Source organism: Dermatophagoides farinae, chromosome 5 (assembly GCF_024713945.1).
Source record: "Dermatophagoides farinae isolate YC_2012a chromosome 5, ASM2471394v1, whole genome shotgun sequence".
NCBI lineage: Eukaryota > Metazoa > Arthropoda > Arachnida > Sarcoptiformes > Pyroglyphidae > Dermatophagoides > Dermatophagoides farinae.
Window position 1 is genome coordinate 2,136,710 of NC_134681.1, and position 18,326 is coordinate 2,155,035.

The 18,326-nt window shown below is 29.3% G+C and overlaps 1 protein-coding gene across 1 annotated transcript; it reads right to left on the bottom strand.

The window, feature by feature from the left end:
- Nucleotides 1-222: 222 nt before the first annotated feature.
- Tusp (WD40 superfamily protein Tusp) lies at nt 223-6,545 on the bottom strand. Its single transcript, XM_075731611.1, is given in 8 exon segments — nt 223-773; nt 855-1,209; nt 1,298-2,543; nt 2,608-4,265; nt 4,368-4,601; nt 4,683-5,124; nt 5,127-5,279; nt 5,365-6,545. Coding segments are annotated over 8 exon segments (5,247 nt in total). The 5' UTR covers nt 6,407-6,545; the 3' UTR covers nt 223-656.
- Nucleotides 6,546-18,326: the final 11,781 nt, after the last annotated feature.

Here is an 18,326-nt window from a genome sequence, read left to right on the forward strand (position 1 = left end):
ATAGTATTTATAGTCACATGAGTAATTGTTGTTTTTTTTTACTCACCAAATGATGATGATGATGATAAATCATCATTCATTTCATTTTTCACTTGAATTCGGTTGGCTAAATGAATGAATTGTTCAAATTTCATCATCGTTGCCATCTATCGGTGGTGATGGAGCACACAAAATGGACATTGTACAGTGTCGTTTTATTTTTTTTTAATAATAAGTGCATTTTAATTTTATTCATCATCATCATTTAAAAATTAATATTTGAAATTTGAATTTGGTGATTTATTTTTTTTGTTACAAAAAAAAAATATAATAAATTTTGTGTTTCGCTCTATAGGCAATTGATTGACATTGACACATTTGATTGTTTTGTTTTCCGTTGTGTTGAATATTATATATGGATTCATTTTGCTAAAAAAAAAATTTTTTTTTTTTTTGAATAATTAGACTAGAATTTGGTTATTTATATCATTCATGTGGAAGAAAGAGAGAGAGAGAAAAAAATAGACAAACAACAACAAGAAAAAAATAAAATAAAATGAAATGAAATGAAATAAGACACAAGCGCGCATGCGTGCAAACACACCAAAAAAAAACGAAAAAAATAAAACAGAAATTGATTGATCAAGAATTGGAATTGGAATTTTTTTTGTTTGTTTTCATTTAAGTCTTTGTGTAACATTGGCCAATGCAACAGCCATAGCTTGTACAGCTGAAAATGGATATTCAAAATCCAATGTATAGGCATTTGTATCGATACGGCCAAATTGCATCACCTGGAATTCAAAAAAAAAGAAAAAGAAAAAATAGAAATTGATAATAAAATCAATCAATTAATTAGCATCGATATGACATACCTGTCGACCTTGATATTCAATTTGAAAATTTTTTGCCGATTCTTGTGTAACACGTCCACCAAAATCTAATTGATATACCTGCGATATTTCATTCCAAAGTGGTGCTTTATTATGCAATACAAATCGTTTACTTTTTTCATTATCATCATCATCATCATCATCACCATATTTTTGGCGTCGATATTTTTCATTTTTTATTTTTTTCTTTTCCATTTTAATTGATTTCGATCCATTATTTCTATCCATAATTATTGATGGCGATGATGATGATGATCCAATTTGATTTTCTAAATCATCATCATCATCACTGGTATTATTTTCATCATCTTCGGAACTACAATCCAGATAGCTTAATCTAGATGAATGATGATGGATTGTGGGTGGCAAGAAAAAAAACATTAAATTCAATGAAAAATAAAAAACAAAATGCACAACAAACTTACTTTCTTCGTAATTTTCGTACAACTTTTGGACTATGAAAAAAATGCCGCCCATTTGATGACCGTTGTCTTGTTGCTGTGGTGGTGGTAATGGATGAACTGGTTGTCTGTAAATTTAAATTCATTTCTTTACGATTCGTATTCATTAATGGTGATGCTGGCAGACTACGATTTTTATTTATTAATAAATTATTATTATTATCATTCCGATTTTGATGATGATTTGATCTTGAAATCAATGATCGTAATCTATCCATTGTATTCGGTTGTTGTTGTTGTTGTTGTAATGAAATCAAACTTGTAATGGACATATTTCGTCGTCTTTGTTCACCTGTTGATCGATTATTTTGATTATTATCGATCCCATTCATAATGAATCGCCGTGATGGTGTCTGTTGTAATTGTAAGGTTGATAATGATGATGCAGTTGTTGATCGATAATCATCACCATCATATGATAATGAATTGCTACGGAATGATAAATTTCGTCCATGATCAATTGATGATGGATGATATTGATTATTATTATGATGATTGGAAATCAGATGATGACCATTTTCATCATTTTGTAATTGTTGTTGTTGCTGCTGCTGCTGTTGTAGCTGTAATTTTTCACTCAATGATTTTACAACTTGTTCAACATTACGTATATAATGATCAGTGGAATCATCCTCAATTAGATCTGGATCATCTTTTGGATTTTTTGATTTACGAACAATTCCCGATTGTTGTTGTTGTTGTTGTTGCTTGGATTCATCTAGATTAGTTTTCATAGTAACAAGATCAGTATCATCATAAATATGATAAGTTTGAAATGATTGTGATGGAACATATGGTATGGTGGTCTGATGATGATGATGATGATGATGATTATGTCGAATCGATGAATGATTGCCATCCGTTAACCATTCAATTGATCGGCTATTACCATTACCAATACCATTAATATTTGAAGATATCGTTGCTGTAGCTGCATTACAATCCGATGTACAAAGAGCTTCATTCACACAGGTTTTATATTTAACCAAATAAGTTGTTGATGTTTGTTTCGATGCAACATTATCATTACAATTGGAATCATCATTACTATCACCACGGCCAACAGATGGTGCACCAATAGTAGTTTCAACAATATCACAGATCGTTGATGTTGGTGTTTCACCAACAAAACTTTTTTTAGTAAATTCATTTGAACAATATGAAACACTTGATTTTCTAGGCGATTCTTTTAGAATTTTTGATCGTATTACTATGAGAGCAGAAGGAATAATTAATTTAAAAGCAAAAAAAAAAAAAAGAATCTGTTAACTTACTTTGTTTATTTGGTGAAATATTTGGTGATGAATATAATTTAGGCGATGTTGATGATGATTGTTGCTGTGTTGTTGTTGTCGTTGTTGTTGCTGCTGTTGCTGTCATTGATGGTGATCCTTGTTGATGTTGTTGTGATAAACGTGAAAATGATGAAACATGTTTAGGACTTTCAGATTGAAATGTTTGATGTTTAAATTGTCGTACAAATGTTGATGAAATTGTTGCAGCTGATGGTGGTGGTGGTGGTGGTGAATCAATCGATGGTTGCTGATGATGATGATATTGATTCATTGATTGATGATTATTATTATGGCCCATATGATTTGTTGATGATGATGATGATGACGATGATGGTTTAATCTCAACATTATAACTTGTCGGTAAACCATTTTCATTTTGATTTATTTGTAATGTAAGAAATTCATCTTGATGTATTGATGATGCTAATGATGATTGTAGTAGTCGTCGCTGTCGTTGTTGTTGCTGTGGTGGTGGTGGTGGTGGAATATTATTTTCATCCACATTGATTAACATTGAATTTCTTACAGATTTAAATGTATTTATTGGCGCTATCATTGCTGTTGGATCATTATTGTACAATGTTCCATTTTGCATCATTGTCATTTTCATTATCATTAATTTTTGTGATTCACTAAATTCATCTTCAGAATCCGATGAATAATAAGAATAATTACCACCACCACCACCACCACCACCACCACCACCATTACTGCTACTACTTATATAACCACCACCGTTATTATTATTGTATTCATAATCGGACCGATAATCATTAATTGATTGCTGTTGTCGTTGTTGTTGTTCAATATTTTTACGTTGTTTATAACTAAAATTTTGATGATCATTGATCAATGTATTTTTATCGTTCAATTCTTTGATCACCAATGACATTTGTCTTGGCTGTAAATGCAATAAACTTGTACGATAAGTAACTGAACCTAAATGCGATGGTAGTTTTGGTGTTAAACCAACAAATTTAAATTTTGTACCCCATATATTTGATGTAATCAGAACGATTTTATCTGTTACTGGTAAATTATCATCAATCCATGATGATGATGATGCTTGATTGGAAAATAGAAATTGTTGTTGTTGTTGTTCTAAATTATTATTTTCATCATCATGAAAACGTTGATTATGACCACGATGATGATGACCATTGAATTGTGGTGTACGACAACGTAAACGACGTCGTGTTTTCGGTGTTAAATGATATAATATTGATGATGATGATGTGGTTGATGAATGATTAGAATTTTCATCATTTTCACTATCAGTTGTTGTTGTTGTTGTTAAATTTCTATTATTATTTGCACTTGTCCAAACAGAATTTTGTAAAAAATGTTTAATACGACCACCATTACCATTGACTACATGATTTATATCGGATGTAGTGCTGCTGGTGGTGGTGGTGGAAATTTTTTGTGAATTAAAATTATTTTGATTTTCATTTATAAAATTGGTTGCTGATTCTGTAGATTCGGATGATGTGGATGGTAAATAAACATTACGTTGTGGATCAAATATAATGAATTCTGGTTTAATTTTTGATGAACGTTTTCCTTTCAATATTGGTACAAGGCCACCTAAATATTCTAAATATAATATATAGATTGTATCATCATTTGATGATGATTGATTTGTAATTGATGATGATGATGAATCAAATTGCTGTTGTTGCGCATAATGATTGATTATCGATGATGATGATGATGATTGAGAATTATTCGTTATTGTTGTTGTTTCATCATGCCGCATTAATGTACAATGTAAACGGATATTATTTGCTGGTGGACGAAACACAAATCTACCAATTTCGTGATAATCCGGCAAATAACAATGTACTGTTGGCGTAAATAATTCATTTAATAATAATTTGACCGGTATTGGCACTTGTAATCTGGTTATATCGATTTCATTTTTTATTCTATTATAAACTTGTAATGCAGAAATAAATGAAAGACTTGGTATCCTGTTGAAAAGATGGAAAACACGAATGTTCAAAACAAAACAAAACAAAAAATTGACTAAAAAAATCACACAAACAACATACCCATGTATAATCCATGCAACAAATAATAATTGTCCACATGCAATAAATAAACGACGATCATTACAGGCCCATGTTAATGCCGATAATGGTTGATAATTAAAATCTAATTGACATTGGCGGATTAATGTTCCATCAAACCGATAGATATTGATTATATTTTGATACATATAGAAACCATTTTTCAATGTTGATGACGATGATGATGATGATTGTGATTGTGATGATGATGATCGTATTATACGATGTCCACCAATGGCCAATAATTCACCATTCATTGACCATTCCATTTTAATATTAATCAATGATGTTTCAATTATTATTGGAAAAACTTCATCATAATTATGCATCAGATAAATTGTACCATCAACAAAACTAATTGCTAACATATGATTCGATGCTGCTGCTGCTGCGGTTGTTCTGTCGATGTAGTCGTCGTTGTTGACGTTTGTTCATTTGTATTTGATTGTTTTGTTGTTGTTGTTGTTGATGATGATGATGATGATGATTGAAATTTTTGACATGACCACATCATACTTGCTATTTCAACGCCTTCTTGTACACTTATTTGTGTTATAAATACACCATGTACAGAGATTACTATGTTTATGAATGTTAAATTAAAATTGAGATTGAATCAAATCAGATGAATATGTAATGAAAATATACAAAACAATAATCATACCTAATATATGACCATTCGATGTACCGAATAAAACATGTTGATTATTAGCGGTCCATGTACCGCATGTAATTGAACAACCATTTAAATTGAGCATCGATGACCAATAACGTTGACCTGATACTGAACCAACCAGCACGAAACCATCCATATAACAAATCAATGCCATACGACCATCATGACTCCAAGCAAAATCCGTAACCCTTGTATTGCGATCATTTATCAATTCAATTGACCAACGACCTTCATATTTGATCCATACGAATATAACACCATTACGATCACAGCTGGCTAATTTTTGATACGGTTCATTCCAACGTACAAATATTATTTCCGAACGATGACCACGTAAATTAAAATTTGTTCGTTGTGGTATTATTGCTGATGCTGCTGCTGTTGCCGATGATGATGATTGATTTTGATTTTGATGCTGATTATTTGATTGATTCAATGTCATAAAATTATTTTGATTATCCTCATCATCATCGTTGTTATTATTATTATTGATTTGTCTTTTAAAATTCTGTATTTTTAATGAATCGATTGTTGTATAGCTAACACCGACAACTCCACGACAATTACCGATAGCTAACCATCCATCAAGTATTTCATTCTGTCCATTATCATTATCATTATTATTATCGAATGATTGATAATAATGTTCCTGTTGTAATGATTGATGTCGATGATTATGATGTTGATGATGATGATGATGATGATTGTCTATCGGATATGAATATAATGCTTCCGGTTGCAGTTGTTGTTGAAATTGAATTCCATTATCATCATTATATTCATCATCATCATGATTATGATGATGATGATGATGATGATAATGTTGGTGACCATCATCAACATTATTATTATTATTATTATTATTATCGGATATTTGGTCAACATTTTCATCATCATTTAAATTATTATTCGTATTGACATTATTATTATTATTATTTTGGCTACAATCATTTATCATCCATGAAAGGCTTGTAATTGGATTATCATTATATGATTGTGGCCTTTTTATCGGTTCAAAACGGATAAACATTTCGATTTTTTATTTTTTGTTTTGTTTCGTCTCTTTTTGTCGTTTTTTTTTCTTTATGAGAATTTATGAGAGAAAATAAAAATAACTGGACCAAATTGATTATGATGATGATGATGATGCAAAACATACACCCCCGCACACACACACAATATGCTTCCGGTTATGAATAACTACAAAATGTTTGTTAATCTTTCAAAAAATACAAAAAAAAATTGAACAAATAATTCACCAAACAGAATAATAAAATTGTGGCAAGGTTTTTTCATATCGTTGGACGTACGTTTTTTTTTTTTGTTTTGTTTTGTTTTGTTTGTTGGTATGGCTTTTGACTATCAATAATGCATGAATGGAATGAATGATGATGATGATGATGGTGATGAGCAGGAAAGCGAAAGAAAAAAAAATCGAAAATTCCGTCAACATTGTGAAAATGGAAAAATTTTCATTTTCATTGCTGCTGTAGGTAATTCTTTTTGATATAATTACCACCAAAAACTGTACAAGATTCTAGAATTCTTATGAAATTTTTTTTTTGGAACATTACAAAAATAGCAATTTAAAAAAAACCGTGAATATGTGAATATGGCCATGAAACACAATGGGAAAATTAATTGATCCACTGTGTTATTACTAACACAAAGTAAACACACACGCACACACACACACACACACACAAACACCAAGATGGAATATGGTTTTTTCAGTGAAATTTAATTTTTCAGCAAGTGTTTAACATGATGATTATGATGATGATTAACAAATCAACGGGGGGAAAAAAGGGATTCATGTTTCATGTAGCCGAAAATTATTCTAAAAACACACATGAACAATATTTTTGAATATATGATGAATTAAACAGTTGGTAAACATACATTTACAGCGAGAAAAAAAAACCCAACAAAAAAAAAGAAAAAGAAAAAAAATTTCACAAGAAGGCCAGAATCACCAAATTGCCAAATAAAGTGAAAAAAAATGAAATTCATCAACTAACACAGCCAGAATAAACATTCACATTGGTCTAAGATTTGAGTTAAAAGCAACGATAGCAAAAAAAAAAAAAAAAAAAAAATTGGAACAACAACATTCATACTGGTAGTGGTGATGGTGTGTGTGGTCGGTAGTCGTGGGAATCATTCATTTCATTCAAGGAAATATATCGAAACAAAAAGTTTTTTTTTCATTCTTGAATACAAACCAAAAAAAAAGAAAGAACCCAAAGCAACCCTGTAAACAGAATTTTAGAAGCAATGTAGCAAACCATATAATATACTACTACTGCTACGTCTTTCGTGGATCGATCCAAATGGAATGAATATGAACATGTTCCATATAGTAGATATAATGTCTGTCTGTATGTGTGTGTGTGTGTGTGTGTTTCTGTGTATGTGTATTTTATGGGTGCGTTCCATACCGCTGGGCCGGTTTGTGCGCATGTACTTCATGCGTTCCATTTGGAACCTTGTACAATACACACGCACATATATGTATATTAGCAGCAATATTTTTTTTTTTTTTTTTTTTTTTTTGGTAAATTTTTGTTGTTGTTCTGTTGTTTAGACATTGCGGCATTAAATAATAATAATAATAATAACCATTATGTTTATCCGTATATAAAACGCACATACATACTGACTGAGTGCATTATAGATTTATAGATAAAGGCCATTTGGATTTGGTAAGCAAAAAACAAAACAAAACAAAAAACGATTCAAGAGTTCAAAGAAAAAGACGATAAAAAAATTACCCTAAAAAAAATTCTTTTATATTACATGTCATTAAACAAAGACGCACAAAAAAAAATAAAGTTTCTCTCTCTCTCTGTGTATGTTTTTTGTGTGTGTGCAGATTGTGAAATACCACTAATAAGACGTTTTTATTTATTTCTTTTTTGTTGTTGTTGTTGTTATTCTCATGATTTTTTTTTCATTTTCCATAATTCTTTTTTTTTCACTATTCGCGACATGGATAGATTATGAAATGAAATCCAAAAAAAAAAATCCGAAAAAAAAGAAAACCACCCTTGTATACCTATAATAATCACATTGTGGATGGATCGATATGTTTTGTCTAGGCATTAATCGTTGATTCGTGCCATCATCATATCATCATCATCGTCGTCATTGCCGTCCAAAATACAATGTGTGTATATGTGAATGAATGAAATGTTTTTTTTCTCTCAATGTCACAAACAAACCCTGAATGTTCGTGCCAAATATTTTCATTTTTTTTTATTCTTCTTTATCCCCTTTGCATGTGTGTTTGATCCAGAATGATGATGATGAATTAAACGAGATTAGAGATTTTTTTTGTTACCTTTTTTTTCTTCTTCTTCTATCGACTCAAATGCTAAGATGAAATTTCGAAAGAATCGACAATGATTCATGAATTTTGGTACAATGAATTCCGGATGAATAATGAACGAGTAAACAGTGACAAATAAAGATAATAATAACAACAGAGCAACTACAGAACAAAAGAAATTTTGAAATAATTCGATCAATTTTTTTTGTTGTTGTCAAAAGAAAACTTTATGGAGACAACATAAACATACACACACAGACACACACACGGAAAAAGAATATTCACGTTTTTTTTGGAGGGGGAAGGAATGGTTTCGTAACACCAACAACAACAACAAAAAAAACGATGACAAATTTTTTTTTGTTTAGTTTGGTTTTTTCAAAGATCTCTCTCTATGAAAAAAGTAGTCTTCTTGTCCCAAAACTATTCTCAAAATGTTTTAGTCAAAAAGTTAGCCCATTCTTCTTCAATTCTATCTGTACATTATATGGTTTGTCATACTCATCCGCATCATCGATGTATCAAAATGTTGTCCATAATTTAACATGGTCCACATTGTTATTTTTTTTTTTATACACTATGGGGAATTGCCAATCTTCCACTGGTAAATGTTTATGTTTATTTTACATGAGAATAGAACGAGAAAAAAAAACTAGATTAAACTGGTTATATATATATTTATATTTATTTTCATTCGATTAAAATAGAAAAAAAAAGTTTGAAAGTAGATTACAATAGGAAAAAAAATTGATTTATTTCCACATATATATTCTCGAAATTCCGATAGATTCATTGAATGAATAAAAATAGAATGATTTTCATTGAATTTTCAGTGTTTTTTTTTTCACTGGTTTATTCTGTATTCTCTCATAGACGACCATGATGATGATGATGATTTTTTGTTTTCTTCTAATCAATTTGTTTTGATTAAAAAAATTTTTTTTTTGTTTCGTTGCTCTCTTCCTCTCTATTTATTAATGAAATGAAATTTCCACTACTACTACTACTACTACCGTTGAAACTACAGAACAGCAAAATCATTTTAATTGATTATATATAATCATCAGACACACGACCAAACAAACAATGAAATGAAAAAAAAACTAATTGGTAAATAGATTTAGACAAAAGAAAGAAAACAAGAAAGAAAAATAAAAATTTTCAAAATTCAAACACAAACACACATGACGTGTTTGTGTTTGTGTGTGCACATACACACATTGATAGTTTTGTTTATCACTTTCATATGATTCTATCTATCTAGAGAGAATGATGATGCTGATGATGATGATGATTGTCAATTTCTATTATAATTTAATTAGAATGATTCTGAAAACATGGAAAAAAAATGAACAAACAGAAACAAAAAAAAATGACGTCCAACAATGTCATACAATGGATGATGATCAACAACAATGAATGAATGGATGGATGGTGGAACAACAACAACAACAACAACAGCCATGATAATTAAATGAATCTGATGGTTAGAAATTTTACGATATTTGACACACCATCACACATATACACCAAGTGTGATATGTTACAACGATATATATACACATAATGTGTACATTTATTCGGAAAAAACTTTTCAGAAATTTTCATTCATTCATTCATTCTCACATCGAATAATGATTGTCTGACAAATTTTCTATTTTTTTTTCTGGTTCATCATATCATCTATCTACTGCGACTGTCTTTTTATGTAGAATTAAAAAAAAAGAAAGAAAGAAAGAAAACAGAACCGAAAAAAAAACACAAAGAAAATGATCGATTGCTGTTGCAAACGAAAAAAAAAATCTCTTAAATCCATTCATTCATTCATTCATTCCTTTGGTTTTGTCTTGCCATTCTTTATATTTTTTTTTCTTTGAAAAATTACATTTCTTCAAATGAAATTCATTGTACAGATTTCTCTCTGGCTTTTTTTTCGCTATTCATCATCCATCATCATCATCATCATTTTTTTTCTGTTTTTGAAAAATCTTGTGATTCTATGATCATCATGATCATTTCAAATGCTTTTCCGTAATGAAATGATTTCATAATTATTTTCACTAATTGATGGCGATAATGGAATTTGAGAAATATGGAAATTTTTTTTCTCGTTGTCGTCTTGTTTCAGCTATTATCATCATCATCAAAAGTGATGAAAAATGAAACCGGCCGCATATAATAGAATTTGAATGAGCAGAAAAAAAATTTAAATATAAATCACCAAGAATTATGATTTCATTCTTGTCATTGTTGTCGTTGTCATTTTGGAAAGAAAGAGAAATTTGTTCACAATGGCCAACTACACACAACTGGCATACAAAAGCAATCGACATAAGCATTATCTTGACTAGAAATTTGTAATCTATCCATTCAATGAAATTTTTCTCTTTTTTTTTCTTCGCTCAAAATGTCAAACACTCTATTATTACATAACGACAAAATGACTATGAATGTCTGCGTCATAAATAAAAAAAAATGTTCCACATTTAATTGAATTGAATTTGAATTTGAATCGTTGTCGTTGTTGTTGTTGTCCTTGAAACATGTTTCTCAATAGACCACGATTGATGTCGAAATTGTCAACAACCAGAAAAAAACGACGTCGACGACAACATCAAAAAACAATGTTCAAGGTCATTGGAATGATAAAAAAGAATCCTCTTCATATTTCTAAATCACAAACCAAAAACCAAAATTCTGATTCTTGCCCCTTTCAAACAAATATTGAACATTTGATTCAAAAACGATTCTTTTTTTTTCGATTGATGACTAGATGAAAGATCCATTAAAATTTTCTCTTTTTACACAACCTTCAACCAAAAAAAAAAAAAAACCGACAAACCAACCAACCGATAAACATCTTTATCGAAAAAAAACAGCAACAACAACAACAACAACAATAACATCTCCAAGTGGCTCACATAAACTTTATCCACTTGGATAGTTTTTTATCGTTTTCTTTTTTCCATCACTTTTTTTTCTTGTATTATGATCACAGAATCACAGTGAATGGTTGAATGAATAAAGACAAGTCAGACAAGAATATGGAAAGCACAGCAGCAGACAAAAAAAAAGATTCAATGGAAAAAAAATCCTTCCCTTTTTTTCTGATCACAATCATCAAAAGAAAAGCAAGAAAAAAAAGTGGAACAATCAACGATTAGAAATGGTGAAAACAAAAAACAAAACAAAAAAGTCATGTTGAAAACAGAATCGACTTTTTTTTTGACATCCATTCTGATTGAAAGAATATCGTCGTCATCATCATCAAATGATAATGTGTTATGCAATGCCAACCATCATCATCAGTGCAACACAATCATCCATTGATGGATGATGATGATGATGATGATGAAATTTGATATCAATCGAGAATTGGTATATGTTTCAAGTTTTTTTTTGGAAAAAAAAATTCTAGCGATTCTGATATTGCTAATTAGAGTCATTATTCTGCATGTGTTTGATAATTGGAAATATGATGACGACGATGATGATGATGATTTTAATTCCACTTTTTGTTTTCCAACCATAAAGAGATTTAGTTTCAAATTTATGAATTTCATGAAAAATTTTTTTTTTGATAAAAAAAATGAATGAATGAATGAATAATGATCGGGTGTGATTCATCATTGAATTTGTTTTCATTTTCATTTTCTCGATTCTTTGAAATGGAAAAAAAAGATCCAGAAAGAAAAAAGTGAAAGAAATTGTCCGAAAAAAGAGAGCAAATGTTGAAAATGAATAAAAAAAACATTTCCTGCTGAATCGGATAAAACGAATTTTTTGTGGAAAATGAGAGAAAAGAAAATCTCTAAGCCAGAAAATGAAAATATGTGATGAAATGGAAAAAAAAGACGAATGATGATGGTGAATGACGACGAATTGATGGCAAATTCTTTTCATTTTTTTTTCTTATTTTCAATCTGATTACACACATTGACTGTGTGAAATGGTGAAAAATGGTTTCAAAAGCAAATTGATCTTTTTTTTTTTTTTTTGCTGCCGAAAACATTTAAATCCGATTGGAATGTTATCCGAAAGACAGAAAAAAAGGAGATTTAAATCTCCAAAAAATCAAAAATGATGTATGGCCGATTGAATTGATTTATAGTCGATCCATCAATTGTAACGAATGGATGGATTGGATTTTCACCATTTTGGCATACACACACACACACACATAATGTTGCTGTTGCCATAATCGATTTGAATCAGAATGCAAAAAAAAATTTTTTTTTCTTTTCTGATCAATAGAAAAATTTAAGAATACCCTAAAAAGTGAGTGAGTGGGTGAGTGCATGAGAAATCAATTTCGATATATCGATACCATCTAAAGTTGATGAATTTCAACAACAAAAAAAAAAACAAAAAAATTTTTTCACACGTTTTTTTTCTGTTGCCGTTTCGTTTTTCTATAGAAATCAAAATCAAAATCAAAATAAAAAAACGAATTGAATTTTTGGAGACGAATGTTGAAAAAAAAAATTTTCATTTTCATTTCAATAATGACAATGATGATGATGAAATTGAAAATTTTAAACCAAAATTTTATCGACAGAAAACAAAATCAGCTGTTGAATGTGTGTGAATTTTTTTTTCAAAAAAATTCACTTTAACTCCATTTAAAAATAACTAAATCATCGATAAACCAATCAATATTGGGTAAAATCGTCAATTTTTTTTCTTTTTTCATCTGATTCAAACAACAACAATCGAAAATATTACCAAAAGAGAGAGAGAGAGAGTGAGAATGAATTTCAATTTTCAAATCAAAAAAAAAAACAAAATTTTTTTTGCTATTCAAATTTGCACTTTTTTTCAGTCATTTTATTATTTTCAGCATCAATGATTATGCGTCGTTGTTGTTGTTGTTGTTGTTGCCATTGTGGTCGTTCCACATGCAAACACACACACACAAACCAGATGAATGAATTTAAACTTTTTTTTTCATTTTCATTAATAAAAATGATGATGATGATGATGATGATCCACATGTGATCAATTGCGGATCAATATGGTTATCAATCGGTTATTATTACGTGGATATATCGAATTTATTTATTTATTTATTTTGGTTTTTTTCTCTCTCCCTCTCTCTCTCTCTCTCTCTCTCTCTGGTTATGCTCTAATTATCGTCATTTAATTGCACATTTCAAATCGATTGATAATTATTATTGATGACGTTTATTGATGAAAAAAAAAATTTTGTCATAAAAAAATGAATAATAAAAAATTTTTAAATTCTAAAACAACACCCAATGTTGTGTGTGTGTGTATGTGCGATAACCGCCTACGCTATTTACACTCACCATTGATGATGATGATGATGATCAAATCGAATGATTCGTGCCACCATTTCATTTCAGTTGCATCAATCATCTTTAATTTACAGACCATTTTTTTTTGTTTATTTTTTCATCTAATAATAGTTACACACAAATAAATGAAAGAAAAAAAAATGATGGTGGTGAACGGATAAAATTCAAACACAAACAATGAAACAACAACAGCAATTTTGTTGTTTTTTGTATATCATTGTATTTGTGAATGATGCCCTAATGATGATGATGATCATATTTTGCAGTGATAATAGTTTTTGTGAAAAAAATAACATCAAGTTAATCGAAAGAAACATTTTTCGTTTTTTTTTCTTATAAAAATTTTAAAATCTACATTGATTGATGGTGTGTGTGTGTGTGTATGTGTATGGTTGATTGATTGCTCGATCAATATATTGATTGATCGATTGATTGATTGTGAATTGATGATGGTTGTTGTTTGTTTGTTTCTGTATACTGCTGCTGCTGCTGCTGTTGTTGTTGGCCACGCTTCATGAATGATGATGACGACCCGAATACTACGGTGGCCATATGGTGGTGGATTCATTATTTTTTTTCCCGTTTCTTTCATTATGTAATTATTTACTCGAATGATGATGATGATGATGATGATGAATTGTTCGTGATAAAATTATCATCGTCATTTTTTATTTTATTTGATCACAATCATTATGGTTAATAATTCACATATATAATGATATAATAACCGGATTGTGGTGACGGTAAATAATATTGTCGTGCCATGAAAATATTTGAATGATGATAAATTGAAGAAAAATTTTTCAATTATTTTATTGGTCAACGGAAAAAATTATTTTTTCTCTCCAAACAGACGCACACGAAAGTTTTTAATTTAATTTTAAATTTTTTTTTTCATTTCATTTCAATCGAATCGTTTTAAATGAAAAATAAATGATGATGGATGAATAATAAATGTGTGTGTGTGTGTCATCATCATCAACATGAAAACATCCGGTATATATGTTTTCGCATATTTTTCGAGGTTAAGTGTGCCGAGCACACGCATGTGCCACAATCCTTTGTTTTCATCAATCACAATCACAATCACAATATTTGATCTGATTCAGAAATTTTTTTTTCTGTTTTTTTGTAAATTCAATGATAATTTGGTTTTTTCTCTCTCTCTCTCTCTCTCAAAAAGAATGTACTCAAAATCCACACACAATTAACGATACAATGATTATTGTTATGATGAAGATGATAATTAAAATGGTTCAACGATCACACACACACACACACATGCACACACACGACATCAGATATGTTATCGATCAGATATTTATAATTTTGTATGCAAAATGATTAATGCTTGAATGTATTGCGAAAAAAAGAGCAAAAAAAAAATTCATAATCATCAAATCACAGCTTGAAGTTGGATTGAAAATTTTGTTTCATCATCACCATCAACCAAAACAATAATCAAGATTGTTTATTGAAAATTCATCAAGAACAAAAAAAAACAACAACAACAGAAACAATTGCAAAACTAATTGTAATATGAATCCAATGCTGATTATCCATTATCATCATCGTCATCATCATTTATCTTTCTGTGAATTTCATCAATGTCAAATTGGTTTATTCGATTTTCTTTTTTTTTGGTTCAACAATTCATCTACTACTTTAGTTACAATTTATACAATTGATCCAATTTGATTACCATTTTTTTTTTGCGAATGAACCAGAAAAAAACCAGTTTTCATTTACATTTAGATCCAATCGATGAACAATAAAATGAACATCATCATCATCATTATAATGATGATGATGATTGCAATTTACATATTTTAGTATATATCTTGTCTATTCAAATTTGTTTTGATTGATTAACGTGTAAAATGAGCATGAAAAATGACTTGAAAAACTGTTTATTTTTTGTTTTTTTTCTTGACAAATTAGATTGTTTTTTTTTCACAAACACATGATGATGATGATCAGAATGTGGCAAAAAAAAACTGAATTGAAAAATTGTAATTCCATAACTTGCACAGACAATTAACCGACTAGAACAGAAACAAAATGATGATAATTATAACCGATAGTTAGTGAGTGAGTGAGTGAGTGAAGAAAAAGGTGTACGAATTTGCCCGAAAAAAAAGAAACCGAAAAACAATCTTTTCGTGGATTTTAAGATTTTTTTTCGTCATTGTTGTACATCCGTTTTTTTTTCTTTGTTTGTTTGTTTTTTTTACAAAAATAGACGAAACAAAAAAAAATAAACAATCATCGATGATGATGATGATGATGATGATGATGGCAAACACACACAGAGAGCAACAAAAAAAATGACCATTATGATTTGACTTTTTTTCTAATTTTTTTTCCAGGTTCCGTTTTGTCCGGTTTTTTTTTTTGATTATTTGTTGTCGGAAAAACTAATAATAAAAAGTTGGCTGATCCTGGCTGCCGGCCATATACATTCCATGGTTTCCTGATGATGATGATGATGATGACAATTTTTTTAAAAGTTTTTTTCTGTTCAAAATGAAAAAAAAAATCACGATCAACATTGCAGCCAAACAACCTACGTCTTTTATGGTTGGTAAATAACAAATTCTGGTCATTAGGTCAAACGCAGAAAAAAATTCACGTTATGAAATAATGTGACCTTAAAAAATATTTTTTTTTTTTCGATCATCATCATCATCATTATTCCACTTTACATACGTTGAAATATTATCGATTTTTCATTGATTGATTAATTGATTTACAATTTGTTCAATGAAAATTTCAGTCATCCAGATTCATAATCATCATCATTATAAATGTATATATATGGTAAAATGAAATCAATGCCAATGTCATGAACAACAACAACAACAGCAACAATCACGAACGAGCACACTACCCATACCATTTAGTAATATTTTGCCTATTCAAATGATGATAATTAACATACGAAACAAACAAAAAAAATTATGCAAAAGATACATTATGATGATGATGATGATGATGATAATGTTTCGTCGTTGTTGTTGTTGTCGTCCTTGTTATCGTCATTATTGATCGCAATTTATCCAATTTTTTTTTCAATTAGTATTTTTCCTTCTCCTTTCTTCTTCTTCTTATGATCTAATTTTGTTGTTTCACTACAAATAATCCAAGTATATTGTTGTCGTTGTTATTACAAACATCCTGGTTTTTTTTTAATAATAATAACAATGAATAACATGAATTTATGGGTAGGTTGAAATATTGAACCAGAAAAAAATCAATCAATCAATCAATCAATCAATCAATCGATCATTTGATAAAATTGAATAAAAATAATATTCATCAATAGTGTGGTAGTGATGATATTGACCTAATTTCTTTTCTTAGTTTTCTTTTTATTTTGTTTGATTCCACACACACACACACACTTGAATATGACATACGAAAAGAAATGCTAATGCAATTTTCATCATCATCATCGTCGTCGTCGTCGGCGTGTTCATGTCATTAATATATTTCCATGTTTTGTAATGTATGCACACACACACGCACGCACACAGTGTACACCGCCATTATCGTATATTTTTCCTCAAAAATAAAGCATAAAATCGTGGATAATAATATGACGATTATTATTATATAATGATAATGACGATGATGATCATCATCTAGATATGGAAAGAAAAAAAAGTCATTTTTTCTTCTTCTTTTTGAATTACGGGAATTTTTTTTCCTTTTTTCTTTTCGTCAGCTAATTCAATCATTTTCACGGTTAGTGAAGATTGATAAAGATAAAGAATGATAATGAAGAAAGAAAGAAAAAAAAATTTTTTTTCTTTCGTTTTTGTCTTTCTTTATTTGTTGTTGTTGTTCTAGTTATTGACAAATATTTTGTGGCATTGGTTTTATTGTTGTCCATTTCGATGATGATGATGATGATGATTGATTGATTGTAAATCGATTGAATATAGAAAAAAAAATCTATCATCAAATAAATATTGAAACAATAAAAAAAAACCAAAATGGAAAATTTATCGTTTTCTTTTTGTTTGTTGGTTCTCATTCATAATAATTGTGTCACCACACACACACACAATTCATTATCAAAAAAAAAAAAAAAAAAAAATTGACAATCGATTTTAAAATTAAAAATTTTTTTTTGTTTCACTTTGAAAATTTAATTGAATCAAATTTTTTTGCTTTTCTTTCTTCATTTCTTTTTTTTTGTTTGTTTGTTTGTTTGTTCATCATCATCAATGACGTCATTATCATTGACACACAATTTGCTGATTGTTAAGAAAAAAAAAATTTTGCGCTGGGCGATA